This window comes from Apus apus, chromosome 13, assembly GCF_020740795.1.
Source record: "Apus apus isolate bApuApu2 chromosome 13, bApuApu2.pri.cur, whole genome shotgun sequence".
NCBI lineage: Eukaryota > Metazoa > Chordata > Aves > Apodiformes > Apodidae > Apus > Apus apus.
The window spans coordinates 18,416,053-18,433,395 of record NC_067294.1 but is presented as its reverse complement, the minus strand read 5'-3'; the positions used below and the strand labels follow the sequence as shown (position 1 = coordinate 18,433,395).

The following is a 17,343-nucleotide window of genomic DNA, read 5'->3' as shown; positions in this document are numbered from 1 at the left end:
CCTCCCCCGCGGCTCCGCGCATGCGCTGTGTGTGTGCGCGGCCCCCCCCCCCCCGGCTCCGCGCATGCGCGCTGCGCTCCCCCGACGGAGCCTCCTCTCCGGTGTTTTTTTTGGGGCGGTTCGTTCTTGTTTCACGACGCGTCGGGTTCGCGCGGCCCGGCTGGGGCAGGAGGGGCTGCCAGAAGGTTCCCTCAGGCCCCGGGGCCGATGGCAGCCGCGCCAGGGCGGCCCCGCGCGTTGGCGGGAGGAGGGGAGCGGCGGCCGGGCAGCGGGAGCGAGCCCCGCGGAGGTACAGCCCGGTGAGTTTACTGAAGTGATGGGTTTGCTGTGCTAGGGGTTGCTTTTAAAACAAGGTGCTTTGTGAAACTGTCGGTCAGTGATGCCAAGCATCCTGCAGGCTGGGATAACAACTCTCCTAAGACCCTGTGGCTCCTACAGACCAGTTATGTGGGTTCTGACCCACCTGGGCAACCCACCTGGGCAACCCACCTGCGGGAGGCTGGGGACAGGGCCAGGAGGGGACACCAGGACAAAGGCAACAAAGGACTGGAGTCAACAAAGACCCCCACAGGAGACCCTCGAGCACACATCATCACAAAGACAGCCAATTGCAGGAAATAAAATGACTATGTAGAAGAATTCTGGGGACTCACTGACATGGAACTGAATATGCCTGGTTTTGGTGTGTATTAGTCGGGGTGTTTCACTTGACTCCTCGAAGCACTCATGGTGGAGAATCCCCAGTGCTGCCATAAAGAACCCCTGCTCAACAACAGCTTGTTTGTTGTTATTGGGTCTTGATCTGGGAATCCTCACCCAGCCCCACCAGCCTCCCACGTCGGTGAGGAGTGTTAGAAAGCAGGGGGGTTTGGAAGCTCCCAATTTTCGTTTCAGTGGGAATGGGCAGGAAGAGAAACAACGTGAGAAACAGCTCTGCAGCCAGCAGGGGCAGTGAGGAGGGTCTCCAGGTGCAGAGATCCCCACCCGCACCCGCAGCACAGCGGGGGGGTGCCTGAGGGAGGCTGGGACCTGGTGGGAATTCCACCCTGGAGCAGGCAGCAGGACCTCATGGGGGACCCACGCTGGAGCAGCCTGTTCCTGGGGACCTGCAGCCCATGGAAGGGACCTGCTCCTGAAGAACTGCAGCCCGTGGGAAGGACTCCCCGTGGAGGTGTTGGAGTGCCCCTCCAGGGAGGAACCCAGGCTGCAGGGACAGTGAGAGTGCTCCTCCCGGAGGAAGGAGGGACAGGAACGCGGGATGAACTGACTGCGACCCCCCACGGGGAGCAAGGGGTAGAGAATTTGGGAGTGAAGTTGAGCCTGGGAAGAAGGGAGGGGTGGAGGAAGGTGTTTTAAGATGTGGTTTTATTTCTCATTACCCTTCTCTGATTTCATTGGCAAGAAATTAAACTGATTTCCCCAGGTTGAGCCTCTTCTGCCTGTGACAGCAATTGCCAAGTGATCAGATCTCAACCCATGAGTCTTCTGTTACATTTTCTCTCTCCTGTCCAGTGGCTTTGCTGGGCACCTGCTGTCCAGCCAATGTCAACCCACCACAAATACATAAAAATGGAGCTCCTCCAGGCTTGCCCCAGAGGGAGCCTGCCTGTGTGCCTCCCTGAGGGGGCCCCCACATACCCCCCAGGCTGGTGGCAGAGCCCAGGCTCATCCAGCCCCACCCACGGTGGCAGAGCCCAGCTGCAGGCTGAGGCTGCCCCTTGCAGCCCTTGGAGGGGCAGGGGTGGCCTCCCCCTGCCACCCTCTCCCTATATTCTGAGCCTGTGGGTGCTCAGCACACCTCAGTTCCCCACCCCGATGCTGGAGCTCAGCCTGGTCCTGCTTGAGCTGCCCCATGTCCATCTGTGCCCGTGCCACCTCCAGCCTGGACATGGCTCTGCAGTTACTGACCATCCCTCAGAGCAGCTCACCAGGTGGATGAACTCCTGGTGGTTAGCTCAGTGACTGCACTGTCCCCAGCTTTTAATTCCCCTTGCTCCATCCCAAGCAGATGCCTGGTGCTGACACTGCCTCGGCCCAGCCAGTGGATGGTGACCAGACTTCCATGGGAAGCAAATGGCTCCTGGCTGGAGGGTTCCTGTGGCACAGCAGCTCTAGCCAGAGATGTCCTAGGGCTCCAGACGCCTTCTGATCTCATCAATCAGCTTTTCCCTCGGGATGTCAACCTAAAAGCAAGTGAGAGGAGGAGGTGGCAGCAGAGAGGGGCTCAATCTGGTCCCTCATGGACTTGCTGTGGACACCGACGCAGTCTGTGTTGGCTTTCTGGAGCAGGTACCCAGCAGATCCCTGCTCCCCAGAGGAACACCATCTCTGAGGGAAAACCCAGGGCCTTTCAGGAATCCCTAGATTTCGGAAGTGCTTTGGAAACCTGCTGGAAAAAGGCATTCTCACCTCCTCTCTCGTTGCGACGTCTCGCAGCTTGACCACCCCGTCCATCAGCTCCTGCTCCCCAACAATGGCAGCGAGGGGGATCCCCGTGTCCTCACAATATTGCAGCTGCTTCAGCAGCTTCGGGTCCTTCTTGTACAGCATCTCTGCCTGGGAGGGAGGGGAGACAGACAATCATTAATGCAAAGATCCTGGAGCAAAACAGCCAGAGCCAAAACTCCACAGAAAGCTCTGCCTCATGACTCCTGCACCAAGCAGCTGCCTTTAGTGCTCTTGGCTCTTCTTCTCTGCCTGAGGGATCTCCAACAGGCTCAGGTCTTGAAGAGACAGGCAGCTTCTGGGGTTGGCCGTGCTGTGCTACAGCTCCCTTCAGATATTCCCTCCCTCCCCTGTACCAAGCCCACATCTTTACCTTGATCCCTGCATCCCACAGCTCAGAGATGAGCTTCAGTCTTGCAGCCAGCAAGTGTTTCTGAGGTGTAGCCACCAGCACCTCTGTCTCAGTCGTCCGAACTTTCTCCCCAGAAGCCTGTGGGGTTGGACACACTTGTGGGAGTGACCTGCCCTGAGGGGACCCACAACTGCAGCTCATCTCTCCTCACCTTCTAATCTCCCCAAAACCAGCCAGCCACCACCATTCCGTGAAGGTGACTGAGGGAAGTCAGCCTTTCAGCAGCAAAAAGGGTGCCCAGACCAGAGCCTGGGGGAGTTTAATGAGCCCCCCAGAGGATCTGTGCTCTGACACGCTGCTGCATCATCTGCTGCTGTTCCTGGAGGACCATGGCCTGCCTTCCTCCCTCCCAGGGGGGATCAGGACAGCTTTCCCCTGTCTCCTTTGATTCTTCAAGTAAAAACATGTTGCAGCAGCCTCACTTGATATGCATTTGGTTCAGACTCAGAGCAATGGACTTCCTGACAGGCTTCCCTGGGGTGCTCGTGGCAGAGCGGGTGCCTGAGCTGTTAACAAATCCATCATTTCACAGTCCCCAGGACAGGAATCTTCAGACAAGTGACTGGGGCACAAATTGCAGAGCCAGGACTAGAGCTCAGGGCTCATCTTGGACACCTCCTTGGCATCTGCTAGGGAATGCTGCACTTGGCTGCCCCTGACAGATCCTACAGGCTGAAAGAGACAGGGGATGTCTTCTGTGAACCCTGGGATTCAGGCAGGAGAGGACCCACCTCGCTTGCAAAACCCCTTCCCCTCCAACACCGTGGAGCTCTGCAGCAAAGAGATGACATCCTACAGCCCTTCCTTCCCCACACCAAGCCCTGCCTGCAGCACCCACCTTCACTCTCTGCTCCAGGATGGAGAAGATCCGCTCGATCCCGATGCTGACCCCCACGCAGGGCACCTTCCGTCCCTTGGGATCAAACATCCCCACCAGCCCGTCGTAGCGGCCGCCCCCGGCCACGCTCCCCATGCTGACGGGCTCCTCCACGTGCTGGTTCTCCTGCTGCAGCAGCACAGCCTCAAAGATCACCCCCGTGTAATAGTCCAGGCCCCGCGCCAGGCTCAGGTCGAAGGAGATCTGGGGGGCAGCAGGGAAGCCCCGTCACCCCCCGGGCGCTCGCAGGGGGCCCGGGCTGCCCGGCCAGGGGGGCAGCGCCCGCCCCGGCCCCCGGCCCTGCTCACCTTCCCCGTGATGCCAAACAGCGCCAGGTACTCGAACAGCAGCTTCATGTCCCCCAGCCCCTCCTTGGCCAGCTTGTTCTGGGACAGCTTGGGGTCCTGCAGCAGCCGCTCCACCAGGCCCAGGCCGCCTGTGGGAAGGAGCCGCTGCCTCAGGGCTGCCAGGGCCGGGCACCCCCGGGCTGGCCGTGCTGGGCTGGCAGGAGCAGGCCCAGGGCTGCACCCCCTGCTCACCCTGCAGCTGCACGTACTCCCCGATGCGATCTGCAGCCTCAGGAGACAGCCCCTTCTCTCCCACCATCTCGCTCCTCACCTCTTCCCACGGCATCTGCGAGGGGACACGAGAACCTCTGAACACTGCTCAGGACACTCTCCTCACCCAGTGTCTCTACCAGCCCACGTGTCCACTAGATGTGCAGGCAGGCACCAACCTGCCACCCCTAACCATCTGGGAATTGTCCTGGTTGGAAAAGACCTTTAAGAACATGAAGTCCAACCATAACCCAACTCTACCAACCATTAACCCAACTCTGCCAAGTCCAGTGCTGAACCATGTCTGTCAGCACCAGATCTACTCAGCTTCTGAACTCCTCCAGGGATGGTGATTCAACCCCCTCCCTGGGCAGCCTGTGCAGTGTTTAAGAGCCTTTCTGTGAAGAAGTTTCTTCTAATATCCAATCTAAACCTCCTGAGATGCAACTTGAGGCCACTTCTTCCATTGCTTGCTACTAGAGAAGAGACCAATCCCCACCACACTCCAACCTTCCTTTCTCACAGGAATTTCTATCAGATGCCACTGGAAACTCCTGGCTTTACTCTTACCCAGACCAAGAGCTCCCTGAATCCTTTACAAACACCAGCAGCTTCACTGCTGAGACCTTCATTATGGTGGGAACAGCCATGGCACCCCCCAGCCTGGAAGCCACCTCCCCATGAGCACCACCCTTGCCTTGTCCAGCTTGTCCACCGTGGAGCAGGTGGTGATGAACTTGCTCTCTGGGATGCCACAAGCAGCAAACACACCCTTCAGGATCCGTCGGTCGTTGACCTGGGCAGAGGCACAGGGAGCTCAGGGGAGACCCCCCCGCTGCCACTGCTCCCTCGAGACCGTTGGCGTGTCCTCCTGCCTTCCCTCAACCCCTGGGAAGGGCAGGCACCGAGATATGAAGACCCCCCCAGCCCCAGTCACACCTTAATGAGGAAGTCCCCCAGCTGCAGGTCGCTCAGGATCTCGTGCACGATCTTCAGGCACTCGGCGTCGGGAATCATGGGGTCGAACTGCCCAGCGATGTCAAAGTCCTGGGGGTGAAGAAGTGGCAGAAGCTGTTGGCGTGGCTGAGGGGCTCCAGCTCCAGCTGCCCCCGCAGCCCCCGCACGCACACACTGGTAGAACTCCCGGTAGCGGCCCCTGCTGGTGGCCGGGTTGTCCCTCCTGTAGACCTTGGCGACGTGGTAGCGCTTCATGTTGGTGATCTTGTTCATGGCCAGATAGCGAGCGAAGGGCACCTGGGAGGGTGGGGTTAAGGACGGGAACGGGGAGACCCCTGAGCTGTGGAAAGCTGGACCTCAAAGCTCCTCATCCCCCTTCACCGCTGCTGCTCCTCCCTGATCTGCAGGGAGTACAACCCACGCTGAGCTCCTCTAGCACCAGGTCAGCTCCATCTCGTTCTTCTGAACCACAGGAGGTCGACACCTCAGGCACACAGACTTTCACTCAGTCACCTCACCCTCTTATGGTGCCACCAGAGAGGATCTAACACGCAGCACAGACCTGGAGATGCTATGGGGGAGTGTTCTGCAGGGGGAGAAGGCCAAGGATGGACCCCTGTGGCAAACACTGCTGCTCTCTGAACAACTCCTGAGGCACCACGGAGGTGGGATGGGCAGGACTGAGGTGGGGACTGTAACTGGGAGGAGGCAAAACCAGTACAGCGGGGCATACTGGGGCACCCACAGTGTTCTGCTGCTGTCCTGGCCATGGGGTGGTCTGTGGGGTCACCCCAATGACAACCAGACCAGCCAGGGTGTCCGGTGGGTCCCACCAGCACGACAGGACCTGCGGGTGGGGCAGGGCAGGGTGACCTCAGAGGTGGGGGTGGCCAGGACTGCAGGGTGTCCCCGAGATGTCCCCACAGGCAGGATACAGTCAGGTCGTAGCGCAGGGCCAGCAGCTCCCCGCCCTGGTCCTGCAGCTGGTAGATGAGCTTCACCTCCTCCCCGTACTTCCCCATCAGCGTCTCCTGGGGAGGGGCCAGAGGCTGGTGAGGGACCCCGGGCAGCTCTGGGGGGCAGGGACCCCCGGGGGGGGTCAGCCCAGCCTCCTCAGCCCCACAGGCTGGGGGTGACAAACTCCTCCCTTGAGTCCCCTCCCAACCAGGGCAGAAGGGGGGTCCATGTCCCCATCCCCCCACAAAATGGGGCCCCAAGAAGGATCCCCCCCAGGGGAAACGGGGCGCTCCTCAGTCCCGCAGGAGTGGGGGGGGACCCCACAACGCCCCCAGCCCGCAGAGGGGGGTCCCACAGCACCCAAAGCCCCCCGGGGAGCGGGGGGGTGGGGGGGGGTCCCACGGCCCCGGTGGGAGGGAAGGGGGGTCCGGCCGCTTCACCTGCAGCTCCAGCGCGGGGGTGTCGATGGCGGCCGCCCCGTGCCGCTTGAAGACGGCCACCACGGCGGCGAGGAGCCGGTCGCGGAGCACCACGTGGGCGGGGGGATGATCGCGCGTGCCCTGGCCCGGGGCGGAAAGCGGGGATCAGCGGCGCGCGGGGGGGGGGGGGGGGGGGACGGGACGAAAACGACGCCCGGTCACCCCTGGGTCCCGCTCCCCGCCGTTACCTTCGGCGTCTTGAGCGGCGGGCCCCGCCAGCCGCCGGCCCCGCCCGCCGCCCGGGCCCGCGGGCAGAGCAGGCCCCGCAGGCCCCGCCAGGCCCCGGCGGCGCCGCGCGGCCCCAGCATGGCCGCACCGCGGGCACGTGACCGCGCGGCGCTCTAGGCCCGGGCGGCGGCGCTCTAGGCGCGGGCGGCGGCGCTCGGTGGTGCGCGGGCGGACTGCCTCGCTTTACGGCCCGGGCGACAGTCGCCGCTCCCTCGCCGCCTGCTCCCTCAAGATGGCGTCGGGCAGCGGGGTAGGAGCGGGGAGCGGGCCGGGCTGCCGGGCTGTCCCCCTGCCCTCCTGCCGGGCTGTCCCCCTGCCCCCCTGCCCTCCTGCCGGGCCGCCCCCCGGCCGGGGCTGGGGCCGCTCGGAGGGGCGGGGGCCGGGCCGGGCCCGCTCGGGGCCTGCGGGGCCTGCGGGGTGAGGGCCCGGGGGGGGCGCGGCGGGGCCTGGGGGGCGCGGGGAGCCCCGATCCCGGCCGGTCACACCCTCTGCCCGCGGGTGGGGGCAGATCTGGGGGCCCTGGAAGGCTGCGGGGTCTTCAGGGCGGCGGCGGGGACGGTCCCGTCCTGTGCTGCAGCCGGGGGGGGCGGGAGATCCGCTGCAGCCCCGGGGGATCTGCCCCCGCCTCAGCCCCCGCGGGAACCGCCCCTGGGGCCGGGCGGTGCGGGCTGCTGGCAGCTCCGCTCCCTTCGCCTCTTGTCCTGCCCTGGTGCTTCTCGGCTCCTCCGGGAAGGGGTTGCTGCTTCCCACCCCTTTCACTGTCCTGTCCGTTTGCTGCGTGTGGCCGCCGGCCCCGCGCAGAGAGACCGGCCTGTCCGTGACTGACCCCGGAGCCTCTGATTGCTCCCGTGTGACTTGATTATTTTATTAACCTTGTTCAGTTTGTGTCTCGTGGCGGTGAGGTCTGTGTGGATCCTGCGGGATTTGGTGTTGGGCTGCTGAGACCACTTAAGTGAGGTTGGTGTGATGTGTCTGGAGACCCAGACCAGCTGAAACCCCTCCAGAGACACCCGGGCAGCGCCGCGGGGGCTGCTCTCCTCTGTCTCCTTGGCCCAGCTTCCTGAACTGGAAGCCACTTGCTGAGAAGGGAGCAGAGCTGGGACAGGTCAGGGTGCAGCCGGGCTGCCCGGGAGGGGGGCCTGGGGGCTGCATTCCTGTTGGATCCGGCCAAACTGGATTCCATTTTACAGGCTTTGATGCTGGTACTGGGCAGGTCATTCAGTGTCCACCTCCAGAGGGAGCAGGAGGCTGTGGGGCACTGCTGGTATTTAATTGCTGTTACTTGCTTGGGAAATACTCTCTGTCATCCAGAGCAGGTCTTGGAAGAAGATTTTGGGGCTTGCAGGCACCTTAGTCTCCACCAGGTTGGTTAAGAAGGGTTCTGTTGGATGATCTCTAGCCAGGATCTTGTCATGCATTTGGGTTTCATTTCTTTCCCTGTGCCTGGATGAGGGAGATGGGTAAAAGAGCTGCAAAAAACTCCTTCCTTTTTATTACAAAAGGAGAGTGAAGCAGCAAGTAAATCACCTCCCCCCGGGCTCCCACCAGCCGTGGTGTGTGATGATGTGCTGGGGTGCAGGAGAGGCTGGAAAACACCCCCAAACGTTCATTTACACTGGGTGGTATTTTCTTTTCTGTGGCTCAGGCTGGTTAATAAGCCCTGTTATGACATGCTTAAAGTGCTTAAGAAGCTCTGGGAATAAATGAGAATTTTTCTACACCTCCCTAAGGCATTTTCATTCCTATCAGTAGTTGTTGGTTCCATTTGAAGGATTGCCAGGGGAGAAAACATTAAATGACTCTGCTGCTGCTCTAGCTTCAAATGGGATTTATTTCCCTTGGATTGTGATTGGATTCTTGATTTGGGTGAGTGGAGAAGGCAGTGGGGGATGGGGGAGTCCTGCTTTCCTGGAGGTGTTTTAAAATGCATCTGTCCTTTTGTTCTCTTCTTTTAATATGAAACTGAGAGGCTCTTGGGAGGTGAAATGCAGCTTTCTGAGCAAACCAGACTTGTCTTCTGGAGAAGATAAAAGTGTCTGAGGTGTCTGAGCCACGCGGGGTGCAGGGCCCTGGGTGCTGCTGGGCTGGTGAGGGTGGCTGTGGATGGAAGAGGGAATCTTGTCCAGTCCCTCCCACTCTCAGCCCTAGTGAGGAGAGAGAAACAGAAAACAACAGCCTTTGTGTTCTTCAGCACCAGCTTCACCTGAATCCAGCTTCTCCTCCTGCAGCTTATCCTGTCCTTGCAGAGCAGGGCCTCAGGGGGTGACTCAGGGAGGTTCCCTCCCTTCCCAGCCTGGCTGTGGGAGCAGGACAGCTCATCCTGAGTTTCATGCCTGTGCTTCCCTGGCATGTCCCTCTGTGCCAGAGGGGCCTTCAGAGCTTTTCTTGGAATGGTTTGGGTTGGAAGAGACCTTAATGATCATCCAGATCCAACCCCTGCATGGGCAGGGACACCTCCCACCAGCCCAGGTTGCTCCAAGCCCCATCCAACCTGCCCTTCAACACTGCCAGGGATGGGGCAGCCACAGCTTCCCTGGGCAACCTGGGCCAGGGTCTCACCATTCTCATAGTGAAGAATTTCCTCCTAATGTCCAACCTAAATCTTCCCTCTTCCAGCTGAAAACCCTTCCCCCTTGTCTCATCCCTCCCTGTCCCAAGCCCCTCCCCAGCTTTCCTGCAGCCCCTTCAGGCACTGGAAGCTGCTCTAAGGTCTCCCTGGAGCCTTCTCTTCTCCAGGCTGAACACCCCAACTCCCCCAGCCTGGCTCCAGAGCAGAGCTGCTCCAGCTCTCCCATCGTCTCTGTGGCCTCCTCTGGACTCACTCCTGGAGCTCCATGTCCTTCTTGTGTTGGGGGTTCCAGAACTGGCCACAGTGGTCCAGGTGGGATCTCCCTTGTCAGAAGTCCCTGTATCTGCCCTTTGTGTCTGTCCTTGCAGCCAAAGCCTGGGTGAGCCCATCAGGTGCTGTGAAGATAAAGTCATTACTTTTCTCAGTGCTTCGAGATCCTTCTAGAAGAGGTGGCCTCAGACCTGCTGAGGGTTATTCCCTCAAGCTGCTTCCTTAATCCTTCAATTAAAAAAACAGAGGACAGGGGGATATAATGTGGTGCCCCAATTTTACTGCTGTGGCCTTGCTGGCCAAGTGATTCCACCTCTTTCCCCTGGCTCCCCTCTGAGCTGCTCCACTTGTACCATGAATGTTTTCATACTATCAAACACTTTGTTTCCCTCTCAGACCAAGAACCTGGACTTCCGCCGGAAGTGGGACAAGGATGAGTATGAGAAGCTGGCAGAGAAGAGGCTCACGGAAGAGAGAGAGAAGAAAGATGGTGCGTGGTGTGCAGGCTGCAGGCAGGCTCTGCTGGCCTCCAGGGAGTGAAATCCCACAGGGAAGCAGCACTGGAAGGCTGGCTTGGTCCCATCCTTTTCCCTGTGCTTGCCACTGAATGAGTTGTTTGGGTTTTTTTTTGGCAAAAAGTAATTACTGAGAACCTGTGCCTTGCTCTGCCTGTTCTTTGGGGTGGGAGAGGAGCAGTCAGCCCCTGGAAACAAGGAGATCTTGAAGTGTGACCCACACCAGAGCTGGAGATACCTCACAGGCCCACCTGGTGCTAAGAGGAAGCAGGAGACAGTGAGGAGGAAATTAAATCTTTACTGGTTAAAAAAAATAAACAATTGCCATTTCTGCATGAATCAGGCAGTTCCCAAGCTCCCAGCAGGCCCCTCTTCATCAAGGGCAACATGAAGCCCAACACCTCGAGCTGGACCTTCTCTGACAAACACTTTGTTTTTCTGCTTGTGCTTCAGGCAAACCAGCCCAGCCCGTCAAGAGGGAACTGCTGCGGCACCGCGACTACAAAGTGGACCTGGAATCCAAGCTGGGCAAAACCATTGTCATCACCAAAACCACTCCCCAGTCCGAGATGGGAGGGTAGGTCCTGATGTCTGGGGGTTCCTGGGGCTGTGGTACAGCAGTGAGCCCCTGCAGTGCCTTGGGGGGGTCTCCCTCTCACCCCCCTCTGAGCTCGCTGCTGTGGTGCTGTGTGTGTGACACCTGAACTGGGTCCTGTGCTGGAGGGGCAGTGGGTGCTGAGCCCCCTGGGGCACTGTCACTCTGTGCCAGGGCTGCTCTGCTCTCCTGAAAAAACAAGGCAGGTCTCTGCTGCCTGCCTGGCTCGTGTTGCTCCCCAGGCCAGCTTGCAGCAAGCCCCTCTCTGCTGATAATTTGGGTTCCTGATTTGAGGTTCTGTGCACTGGGAATGGGAGAAGCATCCAGAAACAGAACCACACAGGGTTGTTGGGGTTGGAAAAGACCTTTAAGATCCTCAAGTCCAACCACAGCCCAATTCTACTGACAGTTAACTCTACCAAGTTCAGTGCTGAGCCATGTCCCTCAGCACCACATCTACTCAGCTTCTAAACACCTTTAGGGATGGTGATTTAACCCCCTCCCTCAGCAGCCTGGGCAATGTTTAATGAGCTTTTCAGTGAAGAAGTTTCTTCTAATATCAAATCTAAACCTCCTGAGATACAACTTGAGGCCATTTCCCCTTGCTCTGAAGCCAGTCCTTAGCAGTGGTGTTAGGCCACTGTTCCTGTGGATCATGTTTGGGCAAAGGCTGAAAGGATTCCCAGCTCATCCTAAGCCCTGGAGAACTTGAGGAGGATGCACAGAGTTGGGAAGAGCACCCCTGGCTGCCTAACCAGCAGTGACAGGGGGATACAGAGCCCTGATCCCATCCGGGGCTGGAAGTGTGATCCTGGCCTGGGTTTCTGCCCAGGATGGGCAGGGCTGCTGCTGCCTCCAATGGGGAGGGGAGGACCTGCCTGGCAGCAGAGAGATCCCTCAGGGGCTGGGGACCCAGGCTGTGGCCAGCCCTGTCTCCAGCCCAGCCTGCCCTCCCACCATGGTGGCTGTGACTGGGAGGGGACAATGCTGTGGCTGATGTACCACAGATCACCTCTGTCAGTCCAGGCTGTGCACTGTTCTCACTGGGGCTCTCCACTGGAAGCAGCCTCTTATTTTTTGTATTTTCCCCCTGGAGAAAGGAGCTGTATCCCAAGTGCCAGGCAATTCCCATGTTTCAGATGATCTCAACGAGTTGTCCTGTGAGGTGAGGTTGGTCTCATGCTTTGGTGTTGATGTTTCCTCTCTCTCTCCTGCCAGGTATTACTGCAACGTCTGCGACTGCGTGGTGAAAGATTCCATCAACTTCCTGGATCACATCAATGGCAAAAAACGTAAGGACCATTGCTCTGCTGGAGGGTTGGAGGCTGCTGCAGCACTCAGGGCTGTTCCTCCACACATCACCAGTGTCTGAGCACTTATAGTGGGCCAGGGTGAGCTCTGGAGATCAGGATGAAGCTCATAAGCTGCTGCTTTGTCTCCTGGCACCTCCTCCAGGCTGCTGGACTATTCCTGTGGAATAAGCCCTGAAGAAGTAGTGACTGATTTACCCTGGGCACTGGGAAATACTTTCCCCACACTCTGTGCTGTGAGGGTGAGCAAACCCTGATGTCTCCTTTGAAAAGATGGAATTGGCTTTTTTACAGAACCAAAACTTTAAAGGAATTCTTGAGTAAGTAAAAGGCATGGGACTTTAGCCCGTTGTTTTGATCAGAAGCTTCTCTGTAAAAGCTGAGCATGAAGCTCCAAACTAGCTGGTCCCTGAGCTCCAGAGTGGGGATCAGAGTGTCCAAGGATGGAGGCTTGGGTTTGCTGAGGATGAGCAGAGACAGGAGTGGGGCAGGACAACCCCAGAGCTGGGACCAGCTGTTTGGTGGTGTTCCTGTCCTGTGCCCACCTCTGGTTCTTCTCTCCATTGCTCTAATCATACAGTTAACCCAGCCTGAGATAAGAATTACCAGTTTATCTGCCTGTTTCTTACTGTGTTTTAACTAGAGGAAGAGGAGTGCACCCTCCTTCAACTGACCCTCATTCCATTGACTTTGGGTGTTGCTGCTTGGTGTGCTTAGAGTGTGGGGAAAGAGGGAAAGGCACAGGAGCAGCAGGACGCACTGACACGCTCTTGGCACATTGTTCCACTCCTGAAGGTGGTTTTGGCTCCCAGTGGATGTCAACAAATGGTCCCTTTTCAGAAGGGATGGATGTGATCCAGACCTGCATGCTTGGCTGCTGAACCTTTGAGCAACAAGGGGTTCAGAAGAGGCCCTGAGGGCAAAGAAGGGAAAGAAAACTAAATGTGTCACAGCCTTGTGCTTTTAGGTGAAGGGGGTGAGGAAACTGAATCATAGACATGGAATCATTTGGGTTGGAAAAGACCTTTAACACCATCCAGTCCAACCATTCCCCAGCACTGCCCAGGACAGCACTAACCCATGTCCCTACATGGCTTTGAAACCTCCCCAGGTTTGGGGACTCCACCACTGCCCTGGACTCCCACAGTCCTACTCACTCATGGTGGCGAGATTTGGACGGTGGCGCCGACGTTGGCGCAGCCCGCGGGGTCATGAGCAGCTTCCTGAAGTCTTCATTGGTCAGCTTGGATCTGGGAGGGAGAGGGGAAAACACAAACTGTCACCTCCCAGCGAGCTCTGGCAGCCTGGTGGCTGCTGAGGAGGCAGAGGGTCTGTCAGCACGTGCTGTGGGACAGGGTTGGGGTCCCCGTGTTGGGAGCCCCAAGGCTGCGTTGCACCAGACAGTCAGAGATCATGGAATCCCAGACTGGTTTGGGGTGGAAGGGACCATTAAGAGCATCTACTTCCACCCCCCTGCCAAGGGCAGGGACACCTTCCACCAGCCCAGGTTGCTCCAAGCCTCATCCAACCTGCCCTTCAACCCCAACCAACCCTGCCCAGGGATGGGGCAGCCACAGCTTCCCTGGGCAGCCTGGGCCAGGGTCTCACCCCCCTCACAGCAAAGAATTTCTTCCTGATGTCCAACCTAAATCTCCTTTCTTCCAGCTTGAAACCATTCCCCTCATCCCATCCCTCCCTGCCCTTGTCCCAAGCCCCTCCCCAGCTTTCCTGGAGCCCCTTCAGGCACTGGAAGGTGCTCTAAGGTCTCCCTGGAGCCTTCTCTTCTCCAGGCTGAACACCCCAACTCTCCCAGCCTGTCTCCAGAGCAGAGCTGCTCCAGCCCTCCCATCATCTCCGGGGCCTCCTCTGGACTCACTCCTGGAGCTCCACATCCTTCTTATGCTGGGGGCTCCAGAGCTGGACACAGGGGTGGCAGGCAGGAAGAGGCTGCCATGCTGAGGTCCTTAAATTAGGACCAGGACAGGGGCTGTGTGTGGATGTCTGAAGGCGAAGGGTTCTGCTGCTCACAGCTGGTTCTGCTCCTGTTCTCTAGACCAGAGAAACCTGGGCATGTCCATGCGGGTGGAGCGCTCCACGCTGGACCAGGTGAAGAAACGCTTTGAGGTGAACAAGAAGAAGATGGAGGAGAAGCAGAAGGACTATGACTTTGAGGAGAGGATGAAGGAGCTCCGTGAGGAGGTGAGTCTGAGCAGCAGGTGATGAAGCCAAGCCCCCCAGAAGCATGTTTTGTGAGGGAATCAGCCCTGGTTCCTAATCTTGTTCTACAGAAGCCTTGCTCTTGGTAGCAGCTTGTCTGCTGCAGTGATTGGGGCTTGGGTCTTTGCTTTTTGAGAAGTTTGCTGCTGCTGTCCCTGGAACCCCCTGCTCCCTCTTTGTGTGAGGATCATTTGTGACACTTCAGGTTCCCAGGGAGCAGCACAGCCCTGATGATGCACCTGGGTTTTTTCTCCCTTTCCTTGTGTTTGCACTTGTGTGCTCTGATCAGCAGGTCTGTGTCATTGTCCCTTATCTGTGGGTTTTAGGATTGCTGGGATCCTTCTCCACATGGCATGTTGCTTCTGAGTGGCCTCCCCAGGTGTGGAAGGCTTTTGTGAGCAGAGTGCTGTGGTGTGAGATGTGTGTGGAGGCAGGGAAAGATAGCAGAGTCCTCTCAGACCTGGGCATGGGTGTCAGCTCCCTGACGTGGAGAAGCCTGACAAAGTTCTCACAGTCAGGGAGCTTCTGTGGAGACTTCTCCTCCATCAGCAGTTCACAGACAAACCAAAGGTTAAAAATCACTATGGGTTGGAGTCTCCCTGCCCCAAGGCCTGAGCTTTGATACACCACAGGGCTGCTCTGTCAGGGTGCTCTGCTCTGTGGTGCCACTGAGCCTGCTCTGTTTAGGGGTGTAGGAGACCAGTGCCCTAGCAGAGCTGGGGGTTGAAAAGCTGCTGCCAGTTGTAGAACTATAGAATCATAGAAGGCTTTGGGTTGGAAAGGACCTTTAAAGGTCATCTCCTCCAATCCCACTTTAACTAAATCAAGTTGCTCAGAGCCCTGTCAAGCCTGACCTTAAATGTCTCCAGGGATGGGGCTTCCACCACCTCTCTGGGCAACCTGTTCCAGTGCTTCCCCACCTACACTGTAAAGAGCTTCCTGAAATCCAACCTGAATGTCCCCTGCTCTAGCTTAAGGCCATGGCCCCTCATCCTATCGCTACACACCTTGGTACACAGTCCCCCCCAGCTCTCCTACAGGCCCCAGTCAGTGTGTGGCCACCAAGGCAGCAGCAGCAGCTTTTGGTGTGGCCCCTGCAGGGCACGGCTGTGGGCAGGAGCTGAGCCCAGGGGCTGGTGCTGGGAATGGCAGGAGCAGTTGCCAAGACAGGAGCCCTGGCCACGCTGCCACATCTCCCAGCCCCAGCCTGGCACTGTTCCAGGGCTTGTGATCCTGGCAGAGCAAAACACTTTGATTAGAGCAGCACAAACGCTTTGCTGCCAAAACCTCCCAAAGCCTTTCAGAGCTTCAGCTTCTCTTCCAGTGAGCAGCTGATGCTCTGCCAGGCTGAGCACCACCAGGCAGCCACGTTGCGCCATGGCCACTGGGACAGGGCATCCTAGGAGGGAAAGGCCTGCTGCTTTACAGGCAGCTCCTTCCTGCCCCTGCATGGATTCCAGACAAATTCTGGAAAAGAGAGTTTCATAATGCTTCTTTTGGCTATGTCTCCTGTGAGACTGCTCTTGGGATGGTCTGGAGACAATGGGGAAACCTCCTTCTGAGGGGCTGCAGTCCAGGATTGCTGCTGGTTGGTGATTTCCTCAGACAGCATGTGTGTTGTTCATGGAATCATGGAATGGTTTGAGTTGGAAGGGACCTTAAAGATCATCTAGGTCCAGCACCCTGCATGGGCAGGGACACCTCCCACCAGCCCAGGCTGCTCCAAGCCCCATCCAACCTGCCCTTCAACACTTCCAGGGATGGGGCAGCCACAGCTTCCCTGGGCAGCCTGGGCCAGGGTCTCACCACCCTCACACTAAATAATTTCTTCCTAATGTCTCACCTAAATCTCCCTTTTCCAGTTTTAATCCTTCACCCCTTGTCCTCTCACTACAAACCCTTGTCCCAAGTCCCTCCCCAGCTTTCCTGGAGCCCCTTCAGGCACTGGAAGGTGCTCTAAGGGCTCCCTGGAGCCTTCTCTTCTCCAGGCTGAACACCCTGACTCTCTCAGCTGTTGGTAGGACTGGGGTTACCTGTGCAATGCCTGCTGTCTCTAGAGCTGGGCTCAGGAGGTTCAAACCATTTTGCTGTTCTGTCCATTGGTGCAGGAGGAGAAGGCCAAAGCCTACAAGAAGGAGAAGCAGAGAGAGAAGAAGAGGCGGGCAGAGGAAGACCTGACCTTTGAAGAGGATGATGAAATGGCAGCAGTGATGGGTTTCTCTGGTTTTGGCTCAACCAAAAAGAATCACTGAGCAGCTCTGGACTCTCCTCTTTCTTGAAACAGATTGTTTTTACCCAGGGGACTCTGGATATCTCTTAAAAGACTTGATTGAGGACTTGTATGTAAACCTCCCAGTAGAAGTCAGCTGGAGGAGTCGAAAAAGCAATTCCCTGCTCTGCCTGTGCTGCAGAACCAGCCCCGCCTGTCATTAGCTTCCCATCTCCTCCTGTGTCCTAGATCCAGCTGCTCATCCCCACTCCACAGCCTCCTGCACGCAGGGAAGTGTTCTGCTGGGTGCCTTTTTGTGTCAGTGAAGTGCAGCAGTGCTGTGCAGGTGGCCTGGTTCAGGATTCATCTAGATGTCAACCAGGCATGGTTGTTCCAGGCCCTGGTTGTTGCAGTTGTCACCCAGGCCTTGTGTTTGAGATCGTGTTTCTGTTTGGATCCTGCAGCTGAAGGAAAGGTGCCTCAGTGAGCATCTCCATGCTGCATCTCCATGAGAGCTGCGGGCTGCCTGGAGCCTGGGGCACCAAAACTTGCCTCTGTATTTTACTCTCCAAGGGTTACTTCCCTGCTTCTCTTTGTGTTTCGTCCCATAACTTTGTTATCTTTAAGGCAGGGGAGAAATTCCCGCCCCACAACTGATCTAGGGTGGAGTGGATGAGAGAAACGTGTGTGCAATTGGCCAGAAATAAATGGATCATTTTAATGAGTCCTTTGGTGGGAGTTTCATT

The 17,343-nt window shown here is 57.9% G+C and overlaps 2 protein-coding genes and 1 long non-coding RNA gene across 4 annotated transcripts; 2 read left to right on the top strand and 1 right to left on the bottom strand.

The window, feature by feature from the left end:
- The first annotated feature begins 102 nt into the window (after positions 1 to 102).
- On the top strand, positions 103 to 773 carry LOC127389916 (uncharacterized). The gene is made up of 2 exons (XR_007890762.1): positions 103 to 299; positions 398 to 773. It is a non-coding gene; the product is annotated as an uncharacterized LOC127389916 (long non-coding RNA).
- A 575-nt stretch (positions 774 to 1,348) lies between these two features.
- LOC127389899 (histidine--tRNA ligase, cytoplasmic-like) lies at positions 1,349 to 7,006 on the bottom strand. Of its 2 annotated transcripts, XM_051630898.1 has the most exons (12): positions 6,873 to 7,006; positions 6,646 to 6,765; positions 6,184 to 6,279; positions 5,420 to 5,545; positions 5,231 to 5,338; positions 4,989 to 5,087; positions 4,274 to 4,367; positions 4,043 to 4,170; positions 3,696 to 3,938; positions 2,819 to 2,935; positions 2,410 to 2,556; positions 1,349 to 2,183 (listed from the first exon to the last, which is right to left on the bottom strand). In XM_051630898.1, exons 1-12 carry the CDS (start codon positions 6,990 to 6,992, stop codon positions 2,127 to 2,129), a joined length of 1,455 nt encoding a protein of 484 aa, XP_051486858.1. In that variant the 5' UTR covers positions 6,993 to 7,006; the 3' UTR covers positions 1,349 to 2,126. The 2 variants fall into 2 exon arrangements, with proteins under 2 accessions (XP_051486858.1, XP_051486859.1); XM_051630899.1 differs by lacking the exons at positions 5,420 to 5,545; positions 6,184 to 6,279.
- Positions 7,007 to 7,069: 63 nt separating this feature from the next.
- Positions 7,070 to 17,321, top strand: ZMAT2 (zinc finger matrin-type 2). The gene is made up of 6 exons (XM_051630924.1): positions 7,070 to 7,162; positions 10,148 to 10,241; positions 10,720 to 10,843; positions 12,080 to 12,153; positions 14,225 to 14,370; positions 16,497 to 17,321. The coding sequence occupies exons 1-6, from the start codon at positions 7,145 to 7,147 to the stop codon at positions 16,638 to 16,640; spliced, it is 600 nt and encodes a 199-aa protein (XP_051486884.1). The 5' UTR covers positions 7,070 to 7,144; the 3' UTR covers positions 16,641 to 17,321.
- The last annotated feature ends 22 nt before the right edge of the window (positions 17,322 to 17,343 follow it).